Source organism: Zonotrichia leucophrys, chromosome 7, assembly GCF_028769735.1.
Source record: "Zonotrichia leucophrys gambelii isolate GWCS_2022_RI chromosome 7, RI_Zleu_2.0, whole genome shotgun sequence".
NCBI lineage: Eukaryota > Metazoa > Chordata > Aves > Passeriformes > Passerellidae > Zonotrichia > Zonotrichia leucophrys.
Genome location: NC_088177.1, coordinates 6260524 through 6284740, shown reverse-complemented (window position 1 = coordinate 6284740; position 24217 = coordinate 6260524). Strand labels below are relative to the sequence as shown.

General features: G+C 39.2%; 1 protein-coding gene across 4 annotated transcripts in view; it reads left to right on the top strand.

Annotated features, from left to right (window-relative positions):
- THSD7B (thrombospondin type 1 domain containing 7B) overlaps positions 1-24217 on the top strand; it is a 299951-nt gene that overhangs the window by 42989 nt on the left and 232745 nt on the right. For 3 of the 4 annotated variants that reach the window (XM_064717910.1, XM_064717908.1, XM_064717909.1), the window contains exons 2-3: positions 10948-11041; positions 13026-13199. In XM_064717910.1, the coding sequence (XP_064573980.1) occupies positions 13061-13199 (139 nt within the window). In that variant the 5' untranslated portion in view covers positions 10948-11041; positions 13026-13060. Of the gene's footprint in view, positions 1-8133; positions 8189-10947; positions 11042-13025; positions 13200-24217 lie in introns of those variants that run through there. The other variant, XM_064717911.1, reaches the window with a different exon arrangement.

The following is a 24217-nucleotide window of genomic DNA, read 5'->3' as shown; positions in this document are numbered from 1 at the left end:
GTTTAGCAGGAAAAGTCACAAATAGAGGAAAAGCAGAGCCCATGATTTTAAGTGTATTTATTTATATTTGCAAATATGTGTTTTCCTGCAATTCAGAGGAAATGCTTCCCACAGGACAAAAATTCTTGTTTTTCTTTTCCCCCTTTCTCTTGGAGTTGAAATGATCCTATGAAACATTTGCTGGCATGACAAAATCCCACTCTTGAAAGTAGGACAGGAGACATTTTCCACTTTCTACAGATCAATCTTTTTGTATAACTCAAAGCAATTGCAGTCCTTTAAAAAAGGACTCAGGTACTGAGTAAAAATTACATAGTAAGTGGAGTTTAACTCTAGTTGTAACCCAGTTCCCTGCTAGTTTTACCACATAAAGAAAAAAGTATCCATAGAATTATGACCCAGCTCTTGTACCAACTCTGCCAAATATTGCCTGGTAGGCCAATTTTTAAAGAAATGCTCAGGGCTTGCAATATATTTATTTCTGCCATTTAAATTCTAATTTAATTTTAGATTTGTTTATGTAATCAGATATATTGGATTACTGCTGCTATCAAGTCCTGTATTTAGTTCAGACTCCCATCTTTCTGAAGGAAGAAAATGCTGCAGGAATGTAAAATAGTTCAAATAATGTGGAATTCAAGCCTTTGGGAGTAGATGCAGCTTTTAATACTGAGAGCATTTGTAAAAGAAGTCCTAAATACTTTCAGTTAGCAAGACCATTTTATTCAGGTATAAGTACAGCTTTTTCACTGCAGAAGCTGTTAATTTCTCTTAGTGTGAACCCACAAAGAGAGCTTCTGCCAGCACTGATTTTTCCAGAAGGTTGGCTCAAATTTTATTTAAATTCTGAAACACATAGAAGGGAAGGCTGGAGTCTGGTAAACATCCATCTGGGTGTGCTTTTACAGAAGGCTTTATGCATTAATTGACTTATTAATGCAGCTAAAGGGGAAAAGTGTAAAAAATGAGCAGGGAAACCTGCAAAAGCCTGATGGGTTTACCTTGGCTAGTGTGACAGATGTGTTTTTGAACATCTGTCTGCTGTAACCATCCCAAACTTCAGTGGACAAAGTGCAAGTAAAGTATGGATAATTGGAACTGAGGAATTTCAGCAGGTTCCTCCTACTGCTGGGTTCCTAAAATACCCCTGGTAGGCCTGTCTTGGCACTGGAGTTGTTTTCCATCCTTCTCCTGAAACAGTGTTTTATATGGCTTGCTTACAGGTGTGCCCTGTAGGACTGAATATATATAGTTATATATGTTATATATATGGTATTTGTATAAAATATATCTGTTTTACTTTGCTGTTAAGGCTGAGATGCAGCTTTAAATCAAAAGTAGCCAGTGAACATTACTAATTTCTCTAGCAGCATTTATTGCATAGGCCATGTCTATTCTTCCTTTAGCCAGATGGAATCTAGTCCATACTGTGGTTATCAAATTTTGAGTTATTTAACCCCATATATTTAAGTAAAAAAGCCTTTTTTTTTTAATGGTGCACATCGCTGCTAAGAGTGAAGTAAATAACATTTTCTGTAATTGCAGTTATTGGATTTATAGGTACTTTCTGCCTGTTTCAAAGAGAAGGATGAGTAAGGCTTTAAGAGAGGGTTGAAAGCAAGTGTGATGAATAGATAAAAGCAAAAGAAGTCAAAGATAGATTTAAATTGTATTTTAATATAGACTTTAGTAATATGGTAAAAATAGATATAATCACGAAACCTGACTATCTTAATACATTCCTGCAAGGCAACCTTAATTCCAGGATTTCTTAAATGCTGATTATTTGTAACTGTAAAATTGTTATAGTATCCTCTTTTGGATATAATGTATTGTGTCTAGAGTTTCCTCTCCAAACGTCTCCAAGGGAGGGAAAAAAGGCAAAAAACAATAGAGAAGAATATGTGAGAGTGATGAAAATGACTCCCAGGGAATTAGAAAATAGAAGGGAAATGCAAGTGAATAAAGCGCTAGTTAGGAGAAGGAACAAAATGCTGTAGGGTGAGAAAAGGGATAAGAAAACAAGCTGAGAAAAGGTGGTAGATGTAATAAAATTATATGTGTTGCCATTTGGAAGAAATCAACTAGTTTAGTATGGGGGAGAATTAAGGGCAAAGGATAGAAAGGATTTGAGGATTAAGGACAAGGTGCTCAGGAGGAGATGTGCAGCAGGTGATGAAACAGGTGGCAGAACTGAATGGAGAAAAGAGAATGTATTGAGATGGGGGAAAGTCCTGATTGTGGGACTTGGATGAGGGCAACCACAGCCTCAGATCTCATGTCAGTTTGCATGAGCTTGGCAGACTGAGCTCTGCTGGGAACAGAAACAAAACAGAATTTGGGGACAGTGTCAAGTGCCTTGTGAGATTCACAGCGGTCTGGTCCTGCTTTGAGCAGAAGGTTTGGCTGAAGCAGGGATGTGCCAACCTGTCCTGTCCTGGGAGTGAGGAATGACCTGCCCTGGTGACTGTACCCACAGGGAAGAGTGGTCAGTCTTTGGGGCAGTGCAGATAATTGTGTGATGGGAAAGGACGGGGCTCAAATGAAGCTGTGAATGTGGAGCTGTGGGAATGGGCAGCTGTGTAAATTCACTGTGGTTCACTGATCACCTTGCAGAACTCAGGGAGGAAATGTATCTTCCTTTTTTCTTCTCTCATGCCTATCGTCTTCAGTAGATCTGTGCCTTAATGATATTAAGGAGGCATAAAATAGAAAATTGTGTTTGAAATCAAATTAATGTCCTATTTCAGGGAATAAGAGTGTTGAAATAAAGCTGCAAAACTCATAAGGACACTGCAATCACTAGGCAAAAATAAATCCACACAGAGCCATATCCCTCAGACACAGTCCCTGTGACATCCAGTGGTGGAATAGGAGATGGAAGGACTCTGGGTGGCTCTGAGTTTTTGCTGATGGAATAGATGTTCCTAAAGCAACAGGAGAGACTCAGAGGATAGGTGGAAGTTAAGGGAAGTCTCTGCTGGAAAGGTGCAGAAGGAAATGGAGGGAGAAATAAAATTTGGGCACCAGTGAGCAGTGTGTCCTGTGGGGCAGGGAGAGAAGACCCAGGCTGACACTGTCTGCAGTAGGAGATTTTGGTTTTGTGGAAGTGTTTCATCCAGGTTTGATGTTTGTGTGTATTTCACTCTGCCTGAATTGCCTCAGTAGTAGTTTTGGCCTGTTTTCTCTGCTCAGGTGCTTAATTTTTTAGTTCAGACCAACCACTGCTGAATGTATGAATGGAACATTTTTTTGGTGGAACTGCCAGAGAGAAAATTCAAAAAGATTAATCCTTTTGGTGTGGGAAGGGTTGTTAATCAGGGACTCGCCAGGAAAAGTAGCTCTGAATCCTTGTGGGCAGCACCACCAGGGAAACCAGACAACACTTTAAGTTGCATGTTGAAGCTCTGAAATATAAAATTAACTGATAATTTTCATAGGTCACGCTCTTTCCCATAAACCAAACTCATCTGCTCTCCTGGAGGGAGACAGAACAACTGGTCTGACTTCTCATTATCTCTTCCTATGGCGTTCCCTTATTGAATTACTGCCGGGTAGAGGCAGCAGATGCTCATCAAGCCACTGCAGGACTCCTCTGTTAATTGAACTGTGATGGGGATGGCAGCAGGGAAGGTCAGGATGATGGCACCAGTGATGTAACGTGAACTCTGGTAAGAACAACCTGCACAGGCAATTGACCTTGCTTAAACAGTGTCACAAGGAGGTCTTTTAGCAGTTCATATCATTATGGTTATTTTTTGTATCAATACTGCTACAGTGTCAAGGCTCCCTGTGTGTATTATATCATGTTCAGGGCAAATATATTTTTCACCCTAAAGAGATAAGACTTTCCTATGTGGTAAAATACAGTGAGGGACCATAGCCAGCAACAGGAGAAAAGAAATGGGAATGGGAAAGGCAACAGAATCACAGAATTCCTGACCAGATCTATGGTTTTGCTCAGCTCCAGCTGAGTGCCATCCTTTCTAACTGCCTCTGACAATGTGGAGCTTTTTGTTGCTGCCGTGCATAGTTAATCCTGGGTTGCATTTCTGACAATGAATTCCAGCTGAAAAGCAGATGCTGCTTCTCAGTACAAGCCTTATACCACTGCACTGTGCTGCTCTTGGTGAGTTGGTGTCTGTGTGGCAATCAGTAAAAGCTGAATTCAGAGTGCAGTGTGTGCACGTTGGCAAATGTGTGTGTGTGCAGGAAGCAAATGTTACAGGTTCTTTATACCAATATTTGGTGTTTTTTATTATATGTGTTTTTAGCCTTCACTAAGTCTTTATTTTTTATCTTTATTTTTAATCTTTATTTTTAATCTTTATTTTTTATTTAATTTTTAATCTTTATTTTTTAATTTTAACAATACAGTTTTCTGAACCCTTTTGTTACAGTGTCTGCCTGGCCCACTAACATCAATGTTGCAAAGTAAATAGAAGGAAAATCAACGAATCAATATTAAGGAATCACAAAATGTTTTTTATTAATTTTGACAAATCAAGGTATAATTATTTAAAATACATGTTCTGACATGGGACCTGACTTATACAGGGTTTTATTTCTAGCAATGATGAAGCCTTGGTTATAGGAGACTTCATCACAAGATTTCATGGATGGTGTTTGATAGGAAATGAAGAGATCCACTGTCAGAGCTTGATGAACTCTGTAGAGCCTGTGTGTTCAGTTTGCCATGCATTGTGCTCTTTATTTTGCTCTTTATTTTCTCCTTTCCTACAAGTTTGTTCCTTGGTGCACTGAAATAAACAGCTGATGGCAGAGGACGCATTGGAATAAATGTTTATTTCAGCACTTTGGAAATGAGTTTTTTGAAATGGGATCTATTTTGTGGATGTGTGTGTGTGTGTCTCTTCTTATTAGCTCATTTGGGTATGGGCTACAGCTAGGTAGTGCAAATGGCAAAATGCTAATGACTACCTACAAATAGAGGTACAGATCTTGTGGGAAATAAATTATTCTTAGTGTGTGTGTTAGAGCAGAAGGAAAATTGCAGAAGAAGTACTGAGGGTGGCCTCTGCATGTTTGGCTGGCTATTTTAGCCAAAGTCACCAGTGGTTAGAAGTTGAACACTGAACCCCACATAGTCTCCCCAGAACTGATTAACAGGTAAAACAGTCAGATTTTCTGCCTATTTGCAGTGGTTTCTTTGGTGAGGGGTTTGGGTGTGTGCATGCTTTGCTCTGGTTGATGTGTGGAAGTGCAGAATGTAACAATTCAAACTGGAGATGAGCTTCAGTGACACCAGTCCTGTGGCAGGGAGGCAGATGGTCCTTCCCTGCTAAGCAGAGCCCAAGTCTTTGTGAGCTCATATGCCTGGTGGTACTTGATTGTATTATTCTGACCTTGTGTTTAAATTTGATAAACTCTACGTGGTGGCCATATTCCAGTGAGGAGAGGAAAAAAACCCCTCTGACCTACAGCCTATGATGCTGTACTAATGTCAAATAATATAAAGTAATATCAGAATGCAGAAGAAAATCACTGCAGTAAAGCAATTTAATTTCTGAACTGAAAGCACTTTAATGGAAATGCTCAGGAAATCTGCCATTGTTCTAGCAGCAGAGGTTATGAGGTTGTTTATTCTTTTCTTGAAACTCTGCTGCCTTGTAATTGGTGACTTTGAACCTTTCTGTTGTTTTCCATGTGAATGGTCCTGCTGCTAAAGTAGGGACATGGCTCTCTACTCACTCTGATTTCCAGGTTTGCCTTTTAAAGGAAAATAATTTCAAATACTAGTTTTCAAATGGTATTATACTGCTGAATGTGCATTATATGCAATGCTTTGCCAGTGAAGTGAGAGTAATCCTCTTTGAACAAAAACTTGCAATAGCATTTACTGAAATGGTGTTGGAAGTAGTGCCAGCTCCCTTTGCCTTTGTTTAATTGCAATTTAACAGTAATCCAAGATCTGTGCAACTGTGACAGCAATTCTTAGATACAGCTGAGTTTCAAAGGACCTTCAGTTCATCCATTGCCAATGATAAAAGCTTCAGCAGAGCAGTGTATTGATAATAGACTCAAACTTTTCTCTATCCATTGAAAAATAAACAAAAAGAAACTTTTTTTGTCCCTCAAAGCTATAAAGTTTTGTTGTTACAGAAAGGATGTGCTATAATGTGAAGAAATCACTGAGCTTCCAGGCTGTGTTCTGCTGTGCTGGCTGAGAAGGCTGGCATGAGGCATTCAGCTATATTGTGTATGGGTTGTAAACATAACCTAGATAAAATAACTCCCCAAAATTATTTATCCCCCCAAAAATGGGCCTTTGTAAGTTTCTAAGGTGACTGTTGGTGTGTTGATGAGATGTTTGATTTGAGTTTCTGCAGCCTTTTTTTTGTATTTAATTAAATATATAAAAGTGCACGAGCAGCCTGAAAAGGTTACTTAAAAGTTGTTGGACACTTTCTCTGTTCTGCTGCTCAGAAAAATATAAAATCAATTCCTGAGTTCAGGAGAGAAGCCTATTGACAGTCTTGAGCATTTTGATCTTAATTGCTCTGCACTTGTTCCTGCTGCCTGGGGTATGATAATGGCCTGAAGAACATTTGTGAAGGTAAATTACCCTACTTTGAGTGCTGATACAACACCAAAAGGTCTGTGGCTCTCAAATCCCATTGAGAATTCCAGGGACTGGATTTCACTCGGGTCACACTGAATGCAGTTTGTAGAGGGAGATGTTGGGGAGCTCTTGAGTTGTTGAGCATCATTTCTGCTCTCAGTGGGCCTGGGGGCTGTGGGTGGCTGTGCCATGGACAGGATGGTGCCTTGCACAAATTCCTGAGTCCTTGCCTTGGAAGTCTCCTGCCCTTCTGAGGGAGTGTGAATCACCCACGTTTGTGTGCAAATAAGCAAGTTTTGCTTCAGCTGTGTTTAGCTGAACCAGGTTCCTGGGAAGAGTTTGCAAACCCCATTCACTTTATATTCTTGAAAGTCAAGTGTGTTCCCGTGGAGTCCATTGGAAGTACTCAGAGTGAAGGAGAAGTAAGAGCAGCATTGTTTAACAGAGCAGTTCTGCTCCAGTACTGTTGTAATTAAAGTTGTTCTACTGATGGAAAGTCTATTCTCTGGTGTTTTCCTTAATGTAGTCATAATGCATCAGTCTGAGCTCCCTTGCTGGAACATCTTTCATTATAATCCACTTAGCTAAGTTTATAATTAAGCTTCTAAATTCAAACCTGCTTTTGTTACATTTTTAGGTTGTGCAGAGACTGAAGGAGGAAAACTTAGGATTCGTGTTTTTTACCCCAAACAGGTTGATGTAAGTTCAGAAGCAATTAATTGGCAGTACAGTAATTTCATATGTTTGCTTTTAAATTCCTGAGTCTTCTATAGCTTTGGAACAAGAATTGGATGCAATTGAATAGAAGAATAAAGGAAAATAATGAATAGATTCTTACTGTTTTGACTACAGACATCTCTAAAATACCCAAGTTTTCAAAAATAACTGGTGATGATAGTGATGACTTACTGAGCTTTCTAGCAATGGATTGTTGAGGAAGGTTGTTGAAGTTTATATCTGAAGATGGACCATGAAATTTCTGTTGAGCTTTGCTGGTTTGGAGGTTGTGCAGGATTCCTCCCACGCAAAGCAGGCTGGTTAAGACTGTCTGCTCATTGTTTGGAATGATCTTCTCTATGAAGATGTGTGAACACCAAATACTTTTTCAGGCATTATTTATCCTTAGAGTTATTGTAGCAAATTACCAGAGAACTGTGTAAGTTAGTGTTTGGATAATATTAAAAATATCTGATCTCTTGAGAGTCACTTTAAAAACTTTAAATAAGTGACCACTTAGGACAAAAGTGATAAAGGTGCTGTCAGCATTTGTCCACCTGATGTATAAATCTCGCTCATTTGCTCTGTATGTTTTTAACAGGATTTTCTCAAATGCTCCTGGAAGAAGGGCAAATATTCTGTTAGTGTTTGGAGGTGAGGCAGCAGAGGTATAGAAAATCAAGCTGTCATTCTCATATGTGCAAAGTTACTCTGCTGAAATCACGGGGAGCACTTGCAGAATCGAGTTTTAGTGTCGGAGCGTGACCTTGGGTGACTTCTTACACTGGAAGCTTCTGGCACATCTGGAAGTGGAAGTGGAGTGAACTTTGGGTGCCTCTGCTTTAACCAGAAGACTGTTTCCCTCCTAATGTGTAGGGTGTGTTTTAGGTATGGAAGTATAAGGAAAGTTTACAGTAACTACATTCATCATTAAATAAAAGACTGGGCACATAGGTACTTACATTTGAATGCCTGTTTCTAGTTTGGCATATGTGATTGTCCAAACATTTCTATTTTGTTACACTCCATGCCTGTAACACTAGCATTTGTGGTTTTTTGAAAATCTCTCCCCCAGGGATGGTCAGCAGTTCTTGTCTGTGGTGATCAGCCTTTGCTGCTACAAGCCAGGCATTCTGCTGCTTTAGAACAGAATAGAATGAGCTTTTTGGATAACAGCTTTCTGAGCAGGCAAGGCAGACTTTATCTGAGGATAAAGACTATGATATAAACATCCAGATTATCTTGGGATATCACATGCAGTGGGTTTGTGTGTAATAGGCAAACAGTTGCACAGTTACTACTTACATTTGTATTAAGGAAATTTATTCATGATTAATGATGCTTATCTTTGTGCTAGACACCTGCCAAATGATTTATAGCCACACATATCATCTGTAATGGCTCTTCTTTTTTGTTGTTGCTATTCAAAGTATTTGGGATTATTCTAATTGCATCATGTGTTTGAAATGGAGAGAGCTACCCAGGTGTCCTTGTCAGCATTCCCATCTCATACCAAAAGTAGGTCAGATTTACCCATGATGGGAAAGGTCACAACTCCCAGTGAAGTCAGGGGGAATTGAGCTGATGTATGACAAGCTGAAATCATGTCTCAGGTTTGGATCAGTTTAAATTGATCTTTTTCTAAATTCAGTATTAAATACGTTGTAAATCCATGTTGGAGCAGAGCCAGGCTGAGCTTCCCTAAACCACAGAAATGGAGCAGAAGGACTGGAGAAACCCCTGTCCCTTGGAGACCTGGAGAAAGAGCAACTGGTCCCTTCTTTACAGTGCATTATGTGAGAGTGTACAGTCAAATTTGGACCATCAGTCTTTTATTTTTTTAATGTTGGATGATTTTGAGGACTCTGATGTGTCTTGGGCTAGCACAGTGCCTGCCAAACCTGCCTTTGACTGCTCAGCAGTGGCTGGAAAATGGGAAAAGTTTCCCAGAGGCTTTTTCCCCTCTCTAGCTAAGCAGGGATTAGACTGGAATTTGGCTGCTGGATATTCCATTGAGGTTGAAAATTAAATTAAATTTTGATCACTTCAGCAATAAGATACTTGTCAGCTGCGTACATGTTTACTTATTTCCAACATTTTGTCACTGGAATGCCCTGTTTCAGCAGATATGCAGGTTTTTAAAATAAGTTTGCTTTTCAAAACTAGTTTGATTTAATTCTGTCATTAAGAGAATTAGCAGTGGATTAGAAAATGTAAATGCATTGTTATGATCATTATAAAACTTGCACGTATCTTTTTCAAGGCTGCCTGGATATTCCCAGCCATTACAGCTAATGATGATATCCTTGTTTTTCTAAACAAGATTCCAGACCAACCAAACAAAGTGACAAGGATGCTTGTGGCTAATCCTCCAAATATCAAAACAGCACCTCATTATTTAATTTAATTTCAAGAGAATCCATTAGTGCAAACTATGAACTGGCCAGGCCTGGATTATAAGGGATATTGACTAAATCCAGATAATTTTGGAAGAGGGAGATATTTTTTCACTCTAAAGCACATATCTTGAACATATTTAGGAAATAATATGTTAATGTGAAGGTGGTGAGGCCCTGGCACAGGGTGTCCAGAGAAGTTTTGTGGATGCTCCATCCCTGGAAGGGTCCAAGGCCAGGTTGGTTGGAACTTGGAGCAACCTGGGACAGTGGAAGGTGTCCCTGCCCATGGCAGGGGTTTGGAATGAGATGAGCTTTAAAGTCCCTTCCAACCCAAACCATTTTATGATTTTATGATATTTAAGCAATTCCATGAATTTAATGACTAGTCTCAATGAAATCAATTTTTTAAATATAAATTTCATTTTTTTTTCTCCTTTTTCATCTGTGTTTGCCAGTTTACAGCTAGCCATGCTGACACATTTGGGAGCTGAGATATCATGTAACTAAATTTGATGTGAAGTGTTGGTGGCCTTCATAATGTAATTTATTCATGTTTCTGTAGATAGCATATGTTGCCTGTGCAATAATTTTTTATCATATCAGGACAGAACAGCTACCGTTCCAAACTGTGTTACACAAACCTCGACACACAGACAAATTTTCATTGTGCATTGCTGGGGTGCAAATCAGTGGAATCTATTGAGCTCTGCTGGGGTGGAGGAGATTAGAGCCCATGGCATGGTGTCTAATTTATTTCTGTTTTTTCTGACTTAATGTAATCTCTGTTCTTGCTCAGTGGGGAGCAGCAGCCAGTTATCTTTGTAGTCCTGCCCAAAGAATGAAACCCCTTGTTTTGGGCAGGAGGCTGCTGCTCCCAGGGACGTGCTGCTGTTTGCTCACCCTTTGAGTGCTGAGGTGAGGGCAGTGCATTCAGAAAGCAGCTCCTGAGCCCTACTCGTGCTTCATTAAAAACCTCAGCATCTTTATCAGCTGTTATCCGAGGTGTCCTCGGATTTGCCCATTTCACACCCCTGCCTGTTTAGGTTTTGGTGGTTTTAGGGCATTTTCTGGCCCTGGAGGGCTGCCCGGCAAGTGCAGTGAGCGCTGTCTGCGCAGGGCTGGGCGTGTGGCTCCCCTCCAGTGCTGAAATCTGAATAATTCCTTCCCTGGTTTTGTGTTTTAGTATGTGAGACCTACAGAGGTGGTGTTGGAGCCAGTGCCACTAACTGCTTGTCCTTCCCTTGGCAGAAAGCTGGTGACTCTGTTGTCCCACCGCCATAGACGGTGACGGCGATGCTGAAGGCACTGGCCGAGTTGCTCCTCCTCAGCTCTTCTGTGTGAGGTGAGCAGCCATCCTGATGGGCAGAAAATGCTGAATTGCAGGGTTTCTGAGGGCCCCTTCTTCCCCACGCCCCAGGACTTCACTGCTGCATTGGGTTTCTGAATGATGCTCAAGATTTCTGGGCTTGTGTGCTTCCTATGAGGCCACTTGTGGTCTGTGTTACATTGCCTGGGTGCTGGGACTTGGTGGACTGCATTCTGAATTAAATGTGAATTCTGAATAAAATTAACCCAAAAGGCATAAGCAAAGCATAAATGTGGTCCCTTGCCCACGTTATTTGGTCAGGTTGGTGGGTTTTTAGCTTGTACACGAGATGCTGTTCATCTGAAATGCAGGAATGAGCTAAACCAGATAACAGATATTACATTGTATCTCCCACTGTAGTTAGTCAATATCTGATTAAATGTAATTGCATGAATTTATCATGATAGAAACTGTTTCAAAGTAATTTGAATACAGCCTGGAATTAAAAGCTCTACTGTATATTCAGTGTGTACAATTTCCAGATTTATCTTCAGTTTCTTATCAAGAACGATGCTGTGTATTATGTGCTATGACAATGTTGCTTTTCATAAGGTTAGCAATGTAATAGAATTTTCTGGACTGAACCTCTAATAACTGATAATTTTAATGAAAATCACCAAGATTATGCCCATGAAGACAAATCTTGAAGACAGGTATTATCTCCATCCTTATGCAAGTAGAGATGTGACATTTTTACCTATAAAAGTAGGATTAATCACTAATAACAAGAACTGTGTGGAGAATTTAAGTATGGTATAAATACACGGTATAAATACAAAAGCTGTTGCATCAGAAAAATTAATATGTAAATTTACATCAGAAACTTGTTTGATGTGGATGTACCATGAATGTTTTTTGCGATTTCTAAATTGTTCCCACCTGAATGTGGATGGATCCAAAATAACTTCAAACTCAAAGTCTGCCTAAGTGTCTAGTTGGTCATCTTGTGGAATGAGAGACACAAAGATTGGAATTACTGGACTGAATAGGAATTTTTAAGATTTTATTTTATTGTGTGAGTTTCTTAATCTCTGCTGTTTGGAGCTTTTCAGTGGTATATAAACGATGTGGGTGTTTGCTGAAGCTGGCATTTAGGAGTTGGTCTCCTGCTTTGTATGGGAGACCCCGAGGAGCATTCCTCCTTGCTTCCAGCAGCACTCAGTGATTATCTTAATGAATTGTGTGGTGTAAAACTGCTGCAGCAGCAGGGCTGGATCCACTCCAGTCTCGTTCACAATGTGCCTCTGGTATTTGTCTGAAGTGTTGGGAAGCTTAATTAAAATCCCTTAGTCAGAGAGACCTCTCTGGAGTAATTGGTTGCTGACCTGGAGCTCAATGATGCAAAGGGACTTGAATGAGTGTCCCAAATTCCACAGAAATGCCTGTGTAGTGTCTGGTTTTCCCTCTCAAGCTGGTCCATCATGTGCTAATAAGCAACCCCCCCTTCTTTTCCTGCTGCATTTCTGTAGTTGCTCTTGTGTATCCCATGTTTACACAGGGTTAGGAGCTAAAACACTTCCAGGCCTGGATCTTAAATGTAGGGCATGGATTTGGAGCTGAATTTTGTTCATGGAATCCATTCTCACTTTGGTTTAGTCTGCCTGTATCAAGATACCATTCCTGCTAAAGCTAATAGAGAAAAGAAGGCACACACCACACGCTGCCCCTGGGTTCATTGCCATTTATTGGCACTGGCAGAATTCTTGCTAAGAGCCTGCTAGAAGCATTTACAGTGGCTTTGTAGGGTGGGACTGTAGGTCCTCTGGGAGCTGGCCCTTCCCTTCTCTCTTCCCTTCTTCCTTTTCTTTTCTCCCTCTCCAAGGGAAGCACAGCAACAGACGTACCCTCATCAAATCCACAGTGGCCACCAGGTTACCCTTATCGTGAGCCTGTTGCCTTGGTGGGCTAAATATTTTAACAAGCCTTTTCTTTCTGTTTTTTCTTTTGTTGCTAATTCTAGGACCAAAGAATACAAGAGACTGAATTATCTGAATTATGCTTCTACAACAGAACTGGGTTTCTCCTCATTGGGCATGGCAGAGCCTGGGGAAGCCCTTCCTTTTGTTTGTTTTCTTAATGTTGCAAACAGCTGATCTGCAAGCCAGGAGAGGTCACCAGTTTGTCTGGAAAACAGGTAGGAAAAAGATATGTTAGCTTCTCTACTAGATATTTGCTGTATTAAATGATGACATGATTGTCCTTTCTGTTTTGCTTCAATAATAAGTTTTAAAAGTCTGATAATGTCTTCTGTTCTAATTTTTTTTAATTCTGAAAAATAGAAAGTTAATTTGTGTTTGACATTAGTAATCTACATGTCTGTTGCAATTATCCACCCAGAGCATAATTCTAGACTCCTTAATGCTTTCATCTTAGAGTATTTTTACTAGATTATTATCCTAATATTGCTTTCTTTGAAATATTTAATAATTCTCTTTTAATTTTTGTATGCAAGAGGCACACCAGCATCTCTCAGGATGAACTGAGTCAGAAGCCCATGCTGTTGGTCGATCTATTTGTAATTCCATTGGTGTATGAATTATTTCTGTCCCTCAGGTTGGATAGGTGCAGTGCTTGAGTGTGTACAAGGTTGGAAAGCTGTGAAGACGCTTTGGTGCTGGAGTGGGTGGGTGGGAGGTGGGGTGGTTCAGCTGCACGGGACCAAGCTTGGTGCATCAGATGTTTGTTTTGCAGCCCAACACACCGCAGCAGAGAATGTTCAATGAAATGGAAAGATTGGTTAATTTGGGAAATGTTTACTTAAAGTGCTTAATCAAAAATACCCAACTGAACCAGGGGTTTCGTTGCTCAGGATCCCTTTGAGGTTTGGCCTTTTGTGACTGAGCAACACAGCAATTAAATGTGATGGAAAAATAATTTCCCTCTTTTTTTTTGTGTTTTGTTTTGTTTTGGAGAGGTTCTTTGGTATTTTGGTTATTTATTTTTTAATTACATTTCTGTAGAAGGTAATAGACTGAATTAGTGAAATAATGAAGTAATTTTTCTGGGAGAACTCCTGTTTTTTTCTAATAGGATCAACACAAACTTGCCTGGCTGCTGGTGTGGGAATGTGGGGAAAGGCTGGTGAAGTACAGCATGATACTGTATTATAAAGACTTTTTCTTTACACTGTCTAGCATGTGAAATGAGGAGGAAATAAACAATGACTCTCTTTTCTCCAATTCACTGTTATTTACAGGATTTTTGAACAAGCTTTGAAAGGTAGAGTTGTTTTCTTAAAGACAAATTAGAGCCTTCGATGCTGTCTGTCTTCCCTTCAGTCATTAGGGCTGTGCATTGTAAATCATAAAACTTTAATTTGACTCGATGATTCCAGCTGAAAATAAGGAGCTTTCAATGCTTCAAAGGCATCTGGGGCAGATGTAATTAGAGCTAAGAAAATTTGGTGCCCAGGATTGTGTGGGCACCATGCTCTGAAAGCCCCACAATAGGATTGTTGTTAAGGCTCCTCTTCCAGATGCACAAGAAAATTATCAGTTCTTGTGACTCCCACAGTGCATTAAAAATATCTGATCTCTCGAGAGTCACTTTAAAAACTTTAAATCCTAAGAGTATTTTGATGTACTTTCTCTGCTTATGGAGTGGCATGAGGTAGAAAACAGCTTTGACTGATATGTTTTCCAAATGAAAATACCTTGTGAGTTCCAGCTAAATGTATTGTCCCAACTGGAGAAAAAAGATTTTTCTCCAATATTTGTAAACATTACCCCCCCTCCCTTTTTTTCCCCACTGAAGTATTTTGTTGAAAGTTAGATAAAAGTTACATCTAAGCCCCAAATGTTTAGTTCCAGGTTGAAATGAATAGCATGTTCACCCAAAACATTTTGTTTTGCTGAGAAACTATGTATAATTTGTGAAGCACCTTCCTTTCAGTAGTAGTGAAGCATCAGCATTTCTAAATCCTGAATCTTGTGTTTTTGCAGTTTTCCTGAGAACTAACAAAATGGGCAGAAAATGGCAGTCTGCTGTCAGGGTGGCATATGGGGCTTGATTTTGTGAGCATTTTCATACCTTACCTGAAAAGGTTTTTCACTATGATTAGTGACAAAGGTGTGTCTTCCAGAAGATTAAAAGGAAGTGTTTTGGGAAGAGAGGGTGGTGACTTAAATGGATGGATCTGGAGAGGCAGAAGGGTTAACATAACCCCTTGTGGTAAGATATTAATAATAAAATATCTCTGGGATGTGGATCATGGAGATCTTGACCTATTGAGACCTGTGGTTTGTATAATAATTGTATAAAAAATCATCCTGTAGTTTGAGGACTTTTGTGCCCAATACAAAATAATAAAAAGTTAATAAAAGCACAGCACAGTGAACCTAAAATTAAGTAAAATTTAAAATAAAAGCTGAGCAGATCCATTCCAATAGAAGGAAAAGCTGCAGCTGCTGTCCTTTTTCTTAATAAAACAGTCTGATGAGAAATGAACAGTCCGTAATGGGAAAGGGGATGATCTGTTCTGTTTTTAAATCTTGAATTGTCTCTTGTAAGCATGGCAAGTTACTTACCTGCTGGGGAGAAATTCAACTTCTTATTGAAATGTCATGCTTTATAATTAAATAAGATTATGCTACTGAAAGCTCTGACTTTATGAAAATGAATTTTTATGTACTGAAATAAATTTTCCTAGCGCACACAAATCCAGGGAGGCATCCTTAATATGGATGGGGCTGGGGAAAAAGAAAAAAAAAAAATAATTGCTGCAGTTCATAATACAGACCTTTTTTCAGGTGAATCCTTGACACTGTCTAATGAAGACTTGTACATTTTCATTCTGGGCTTGGTGGTCTTGGTCTAGGGTAAAACAACAGTATTGAAATCACTGCATCTAAAAAAAAACCCAGGCTCTGAAATTCTAAAACATGAAAATTTGGCAGTGTGAGTCAATTTTATACATATTCTTCCCTCAGCTGTTCAGAGGGCTATCACTTGCATGTTGCTTATTTGTGACCTGTCTTAAAACCATTTATTTTGAGCTTTTGGCTTCTAGAAGTTACAAATTAATATGTGTACCCTGTGTCTTGGTTTTCAGACATTTCCTGTCAGATGCTCATTTAGTGGCCGCTAAACATGAAAACAATAATCATATCAGCTAAATTACTCAGCAACATCAAATAGCTGAATAATTTTGTTGCACTTGCAAAATTTAATTGGACCTAAATTCTTGTAAATTGATAGTATTTAATGCAGTTGCCAATTAGCAATTTGAATATTTCACCATGTTAATTTTCTCCAACACTTGGAGTAGTCCTAAGAGTTCCTGGAACTTCTGCAATGCCAGTATGCCTATGTTTTAGTGATGGCCATTCAGGCTTTTAAAACTGTTTATAGAATAGTAACACATACATGAGTCCACATCATAATTCTAGGTGTTTTTTCTTTATTTTTTTGGTGACTGTCTAAAATCTCTAAAATTTAGCTCCAAAATCAGAATTAAGTGTAAGAAACAAGCTAATATTTTGAGTACTTTACAGGAAGGGGCTGATAATTAGGATTACAAGGTGATGGAGTGTCTCTTTCCAGAAACTCTTTTTGCAGCTCATGGACAGGTTAGGCTCCCCTTCTCTGCTGGTGTCTTCAGCTCCTCCATAAACTACAGCCCAGGCATATGCTGTTTCCCCAAAATACAAACAGAATGCAAGATATAAGGGACATAGCCCATAAAAGGCTCTCAGAGCTAAAGTAATGACATGGGTTTATTTTTTAATGAGGGAAATACTGTAAAAAATGTTTTTTCTAGATGGAAATGGCCTGATTTTTAGAAAAATGGTTCTTTAATAATGGTAGAAATGCTATCTATCATGGAAATAATCCTCTGTGTGCTATGGAAGGGAAGAAGGGGATTGTTAGAAACCCAGATGTTGTGTCCCAGTGAGTTTTCCTGCTCTAGAAAACAGGAATCACGATGGCTATTTAGCCCAGCAGGGACATGCTCCCTGATCTGAGTGGAAGAGCACTGAAAGTGAGGTATCAGACTGGGAAATGGGTTTGTAATGATTCTGATCACAGCAGAGAGATTTTTACCTGAGGAAGAAACCATTAAATGTCTGGAGTTCCTGGGCTTTTGGGAGCCAGGTGTGTGAGCTGTAAGTACTCCTGCCTGAGGTGAACATATGAAAACTTTAATTTTGGAGTTACTCCCTGTATTTGAAAGTCGTCCTTAAAATAGGGTTAGCAGATGGGTTTTGATCTTTAGTCGTTCTTCAGAAACAATCCATAATGGAAAAGGGACAAAATGAACTTTTCAGAGAACAACTTCTAATGTGGAGGAACCTTTGAACCCACCCGTGAGTGTGGGTGAGTTTGGCCCTGGCTATGATGAAAAAGGCCTTTTGTTCTCTGTTCTCTGATAATACTGCCATAAAATGCCCTTTCTCAAGATTGTAATTTCATGAAGGTCAAGTGCTGGTTTGGAAGTGCCTTTGACCTTATGTCTTAAAAGACGAGCTTTTACCCACGTACACCAAATGTTAAAAGGAGTCCAGGTCTTGAAAGGACAGTAGAGCTCAAACCTGCTGAAAGGAGACTCAAAAATAGCTCTGCAACAAGTGAGGTATTCCAAAAGCTCGATCAAATGAGGAGTGATTATCTGTCCTAAATGAAGTGGTTTCTTTGTTAGGTGGGACAACAGCTCATGAATGAAGCACAATTGGCTTTTTAGTGATCTTTGTGTGGTGTCTGGAAGGTTTGTGGTGTATCTGACTGATGCTTCCAAACTTCCCATTGTGTGGTAAACGTTCTAATTGTGGCTTGTTCTTACACTACCCTGGTGGATGGAGGTTTAAATGCTGAAACTTTGAAGTGGAAATTTAGCCTTGATTTAATCAAACTTTGTATGATTCAAAGGTTCTTCACTATGCTAAGAGTGAACACAAGTGGTGCTCCTGGGTTACAGATTGTAGTCATGTAGTATTGACAGCAGAAGCAGTAAGTAGTTTTAAAAAAACCTATTATGTTCGGTTCTCAAAATAACCCGGGCACTGCCATAAACCTGATAATGAAAAGTTGTTCTGAAATGAGAAATCTTGTTTTTACCTTTATTCATGGTCAGTTTATGCTTGTTCCTGAGCCAGACTACTCTTTAATTTAAGTAATTCTTTTGATCATTGCTGCTAATGTATTTATGAATTGAGGATACCAAGCTTCTGGACCTCTGTGAGTAAACTTATTTCTTAGAACTGGTTGGTCAAATGAAATCTTTTATTAGCACTGCTCCTCAGAATTATATCAGATCTCAATTAAGATTTCACCTACTGATGTTTTACTGTATTTAATTGGAATTATAGATGTCTGGCTTAAAATATCTGAGAGTAATTTTTGAAAACAATGAACAGTTTTTGTAAAGAACAGTTTCATTTGAAGCAGTGTAGTAGTTTTTAATGTGTTGGTGCAGTTTCATTATGTAGCTGTTAAAAAAGTGATTTAAATAAAAAAGTAGTACTTTAGTTCTAAATTTGTCTAAAATAATTACTTACAAATAATATTTTATGAGACAGTATAAATTATGCTTCTATTTCTACCAAACATTAAAAAACAATAACATTTGAAGATTCAAAGGAAGTTGTTTTGCAAAATTTTGTTAGGAGCAAAATTTAAAATGCTGGTTGATATTAGTCACTGATATTTAGAGCCTTTAAGGGTGGCCTCAAAGCTAATCTCACATTTCCTCAGACAGAAATGCAGCTGTTTCAGATTGATAAATATTTGGTTTTCTTTCTTCTTTGCTCCTTACAATTTCCTATCCACATTTCCACCCTTCTGTTCCACGACTCTCAAAATTTTATTACATTTCGTTCTGCTGCTCCATCCATCCTAATTCCACTTCTGATATTGGTATCATCATCTGGTCTTATTTTCTCAACAGCTGAATCCATCTTGTCTTGGGATTGTGGAGATGCACCTGTTGCCTTTATTTATGACCCTTTGCAGGGGTTGGTCAATTCATGGTTAGGTGGGTGAGACATTTCAAAGTTGGTGCAGGCCTTGTGTCCTCAGCCAGGAAATACTGGGGAGTTTGGCAGAGAACAGGACAAATGTGCACCAGAGGAGTTCCATGAAGGCTGGAGAAGCTTCCTTATGCTGGAACATCATTTTCCAGCCTGGTCTTTCCTCCAGGTGCTTGAGGTCTGCTTTTGGGTTGGATAAATGCCAGGGCAGCCCATGGCACTCCCACCTGGGTCCTGTCCTTGTCCCACCAGGCTGGAAACCTCATGTGTGGGACGTGGATGAAGGACAGGGAACCTGCCAGCATCAGAGATGTTGGAATAGCTCCTGGAGGAGTTTGGATGCTGGTTAGAGATACAGGAATACTTAAACTTTTTTAAACTTTCCTTGTCTGTAAAACTTGGCTTGTTTATTAGCTCTGGTTTCCTGTGAGGAGCTGTGGACAGCAGAGGGAGGTTCTTGGTGGCGCTGCCTAAAGAAGGAATCCTTGGGTTATTATATTTTCCTAGAAAAGCACTCCAGCAAGCAGGATGGGCAGCACAGAGAACAATCCAACTAAAAAGGCAAGCAGAGGAGCAACTGAAAGAATGCAGAAATAAATGCAGAAATTAACACTTGATGTGCCTGGAGTCGGAGCGCTGAGCCTGGCTGTGGGCTGGCTGCCTTCAGGGGGGAGTTTTTGCAGCATGTGCCCAGTCATTTTGTTATTGTTGGGCGTGCAAAACTATTTCAGCAGGCCTTTTACAGTAAGGCTGCCTGCTTTTAGCAAACATCTTTGTCAACCAGCATCAGATGTTCAGTAGGTGGTGGTTTAAACTAGATTACACAGGAGATTCACACTAATCTTTTAATGTCCCTCTTCTCTTCTTGAGAATAATGGTTTTTGAGAAGGTGCTTTCTTCTGTTTTTTTGTTGGTATTGGGAAAAGTGTGTTAGGCTTCTCATCCTTTTCTTTCCTCAATAGTTACTATGGGAACAGAGCTGGGGGTCACAGGGGAAAATCTGCAAAAGTGGTTTCTTTTAAATAGTTCATTTAAAAAAATAAAAAAGATAGCTTATTATTGGAATTGTGTTACTTTTCATTCAACTTTGTTGGATTGTATTGTTGTACATATTTCAGTCACAAAAGAAGCACAGTGAGTGGCAAGAAAAACAGATTGGGATATTTCTGTAGTTTTTCCTTGGGGTTAATTCTTTTTTAATTGAATGCAGCTGTTGGAAAGATTTCTGTTGTTATGTATAGGTTGGGCATTAAAAATGGATGATCACATTTTCAGCCTGTTTTAGTGGAGTACTAGATTTAATTACTCTGCTGCCCTTGTTCAGAACCCTGCAGGTTTTTTTTTTAAATAAGTATATCTTAAGGGTTTTACTTTGCCACTTAGTTGAATGGCTTCAGTATATAAGGGTAATCACATCCTCATTCAGCTCTTGTGTAGAGCACAATTGTGGGTGAAAATAACACAATTTTGTATTAGAAATCCCTAAAATACACGTTGTTCTCAGTATGCAAGTTATGCTGCTGACTCTTTCTAGGGACTCTTCATGAGGTTTGGAAGTCTGCCCTCTGATACCCTTATTCCCTAGATATTTTTTTTTCTGCTGCTGCTGTTTTTGAGAACAATCCTGCCATTATAATTTTATTCATTTTTCTTTTCTTTCTAAAAAGAAAAAACATTACTTTGCATTCTTTCTTAGTTTCAAAAAATGTGGATGGAAAAAGCCAGGAACATGAAATAGAGAAATTGGAAGGGATATTTCATGATAATCCAGGTTATTTCCATAGTCTTGACATTGTTTAATTCAATCACCCTCAGCCAGTGGATAGATATGACGAAATAACCACTTAATGCAGGAGTTTTGAATGTCAGAGCTTCAGTTTGCCTGGACTGGGAGCAGTCCAAGAGCAGGGTGTGATTCCAGAGGCACTGTCTGGTCTCTACCTCTGCAGAATTCTGCAGTTCCTTCTTCCAGAGCCCTTTTAAAGCTCACGGTTGGATGTGTCTCCGTGTAGTGCTTGCGTGTAATAGTGATTTAGGATTATAGAGCTAAGTTTGGAAAAGCATGTTAAACCCTCATTATAGTGGTTCTAAACACATTGGTTCTGTGTGCTGGGGGTGAGTTGTAGACAGTTGCTGAAGCAGATCCAGCTTTTGTGTGGCATGTCCTGCAAGACCAGCCATGAAAAATCACTTTTCAAATGAGAACTTAATAAAAACTTTCCTGCTCTGAACGCTGAGCCCTGCTCCCCGTGCGATTAGTGGTTTCATTTCTTTCCCAGCAGTTGGGTAATGATTATGGCTCCAGATGCTGCAGCAGTGATAAAGAGAGTGATTAATTTCACTTGAAAGGGCGTATGTTCAAAGAGGAGCCAGCCCAGGCTGCGGAGCGTGTGTGCCCTGGTACCCAGCTGATGCAGGGACAGCACCAGGCTCCCTCCCTGTCACCTTCAGCAACACTTTTGCTGTTGGTTGTTGGATTATTTTCCCAGGGTGTGTTTAGAAGCCCTGCACAGCTCTGTGAAGCAGTGCTGTCAGATTTACAGCTTTGGGGAGGGGCTGAAGACCAGCACAGCCCCAGGGCTGTGTTCATACTCTGTACAGAATTAAGTGGTAATGAAGGGTTCGTGTTCCCTGGCTTAGTCAACAGCAGCTTTAAAGGTGTTCCTACGCTTCATTTGCAAGAATAGTTCACGCTGTATGCCTCTGAAAAATTCTGACATTTAAAGCATTATATTTTCAATATGCTTAAAAATTAAATGGGCAAGGTAGATATTTCTTTTAGTCTCTATCAGGACTTTTTTGACCCGTTGAATAAGTCAACAGAAATATGAAACATGACTGGGCATGCCACCCATGGGGTTAAATCCAGGGGATATCTGGTGTTTGTGTTACCACCTGAAATTTTTCACTGTTTCGTGTCTTTTTGGGTTTATTCTGTCACCCCTGAGATACAGAGACCTTCAAATTTCAATAGTGTAATAATATCCACCTACATGTGAGGCATGTTTTACTTCTCTACATGGTGACATTTATAATCATAACTTTCACAGGTTTGAAACTGCTGAAGGGAAAACTTCAGTACTTGTGACATCTTTAACATCTTTTGACCCATTAGTTACATTTATATCACTCATCTGCTTCTAAGCAAAATAAACACTTTTCTTCTATCTGTTGACGTGGAAATGCTAGATAGAGAAAAAATTATTTCTATACTTTAAATTTTCTATGCATTCAATAGATTTTGGTGTGTATTAGCTGCAGAGTTTTGAAGCAGCTATCTGGATGGGGTACAGAAATAGAGTTTTTACAGACAAGGATTAAAAGGAAGCTTTATGGATTAAACACCAGAAACTTTCTAGAAGTTCTGTTATTAACTATAGTACTCATAAGGTAGCACTCATGTTTTTATTGTCATTCCCTTAATATTCTTGCTTGCATTAATAAAATAATTCTGTATCCAAGCAGAAGTGAAAATGAATTTCAGTGAATTGTTTGCAGCTCTGGGTATTAAATGCATATGGTGTATCACTAGAATAACTTAACTTTAGTATTTTCAGTTAAACTAACTCAGTACATCTGTTTTTCAATTGGCATTAAATATTTCATAACTTCTGTGTAGCTATATCTTGACTTGAAATGTTCTTAGTGAAATTTGTGATTCTGCATATTGGAGGTTGTGTCTGCATTTAACAGGAGGCTCACTTGGATTCATGTTGAAGTTGTAAAAATCTGATAATGAGGGTTTATCCAAACTGTTAACTGTTATTGATCCCACTTTTCTCTTAAGGAAATACCAATTCTCTATCTTCTGCATTCCTCTGCAAAATGCCAAGATGATCTCACTTTTAGGATTGTCCCCAAACAATTTTAAACACGAGAAAATGTGCAAAACGACCTTCCCCACACCCTGAGTACATCCTTGCCTGCACAGCACTGGGAAAATTATCCATGTGTCTGAGTGTTAAATACGTTGCCTAGATGTCAGTGCCTGTGTGTGTTTGTATTTATTTTAATTTTTGCCTGTGTTTTATGTCATCCGTGTATAATTACAGTGTTGCCACCCAGCCAGGGGCACTGGCATGGTGGCAGAAATAGAAACAGAGCTGCAATGTTTTGAGAAGGCTGGGGATGGATCAAATGAGAGACAGGGAAGTCAGAGTAAATGATGACAGTAATGTTATTGTGCCCTAAGGGTCTTGCAAAGTACAGTACTTAAAACCCAATTTTTTGCTTTGTAGATAAGTGAGCGTGTCTCGGTTAAATCAATATACGTGTGCAATAGATGATAAAACTTGGTATTACATACCTCCTTTGATATTTTTCATACTTAGTGCTTTAAAGGTAGCATTATATTTATGTTCAGAACACTCCAAAGTACTTTTTGCCTTTTGTTATGAGATTTCTAACATGTTGCTTGGTTTAGTAATGGGAGCTCAGGCAGCCCGAAATTGTCACTCTCATGTTGGGTGTTTATTGATGGTTAATTGACTGCTGACCTTTGCCAGGACTCTCTTCAAAGAGCAGGGAGTGATACCAGGGGATAGTAAATCATGGAAACTGAAAAGCAGGTGAGAAAAGGTAATTCTATGCAGTTACATTTAAATTTTGAAGCTGTTTTTTTTAGATAAAAACAAAGGTTAAAATCAAACAACTCCTCACCCCCACTGCTTTTCCCATAGATATTTCAATGTGTTCCGATATAAAAAGGAAAGTTTTACTTACTCTTCTTCCTCACTGTGATTTACTTGTCCTTGATTGATTTTTTTTTTTTTTAATGGATGAGCCAGCTTTCAAAGTCTTCAGAATGATTTAATTATTACAGCACACAGGGCCCCAAATCAGATTTAAGGTTTTTTTGATATAGTTTATGGAATAAACCAGCAAACAGATGCAGAGGATGGAAAGCTGCTGGTACTCAAATCAACTAGATGATTCTGCAGGCAGAAGATTCCCCGTAGACCTTAGCTGAAAGGTCAGGAGGCAACCTCAGTGTGTGCCATTTAATCCAATGTCATTGGGATAAATGTGTTGTAACTGTGTGTCTGTGGTGTATCAGGAGCTAAGGAACTGGTAAAACTCACAGTGTTCTGACTACATTGCCAAATAAAGCTATGCTACATTCAATAAAGCAATTACATAAAAGGCATTATAGTCAGCTTCAATTCCAATACCAGCAGCATGATCAATC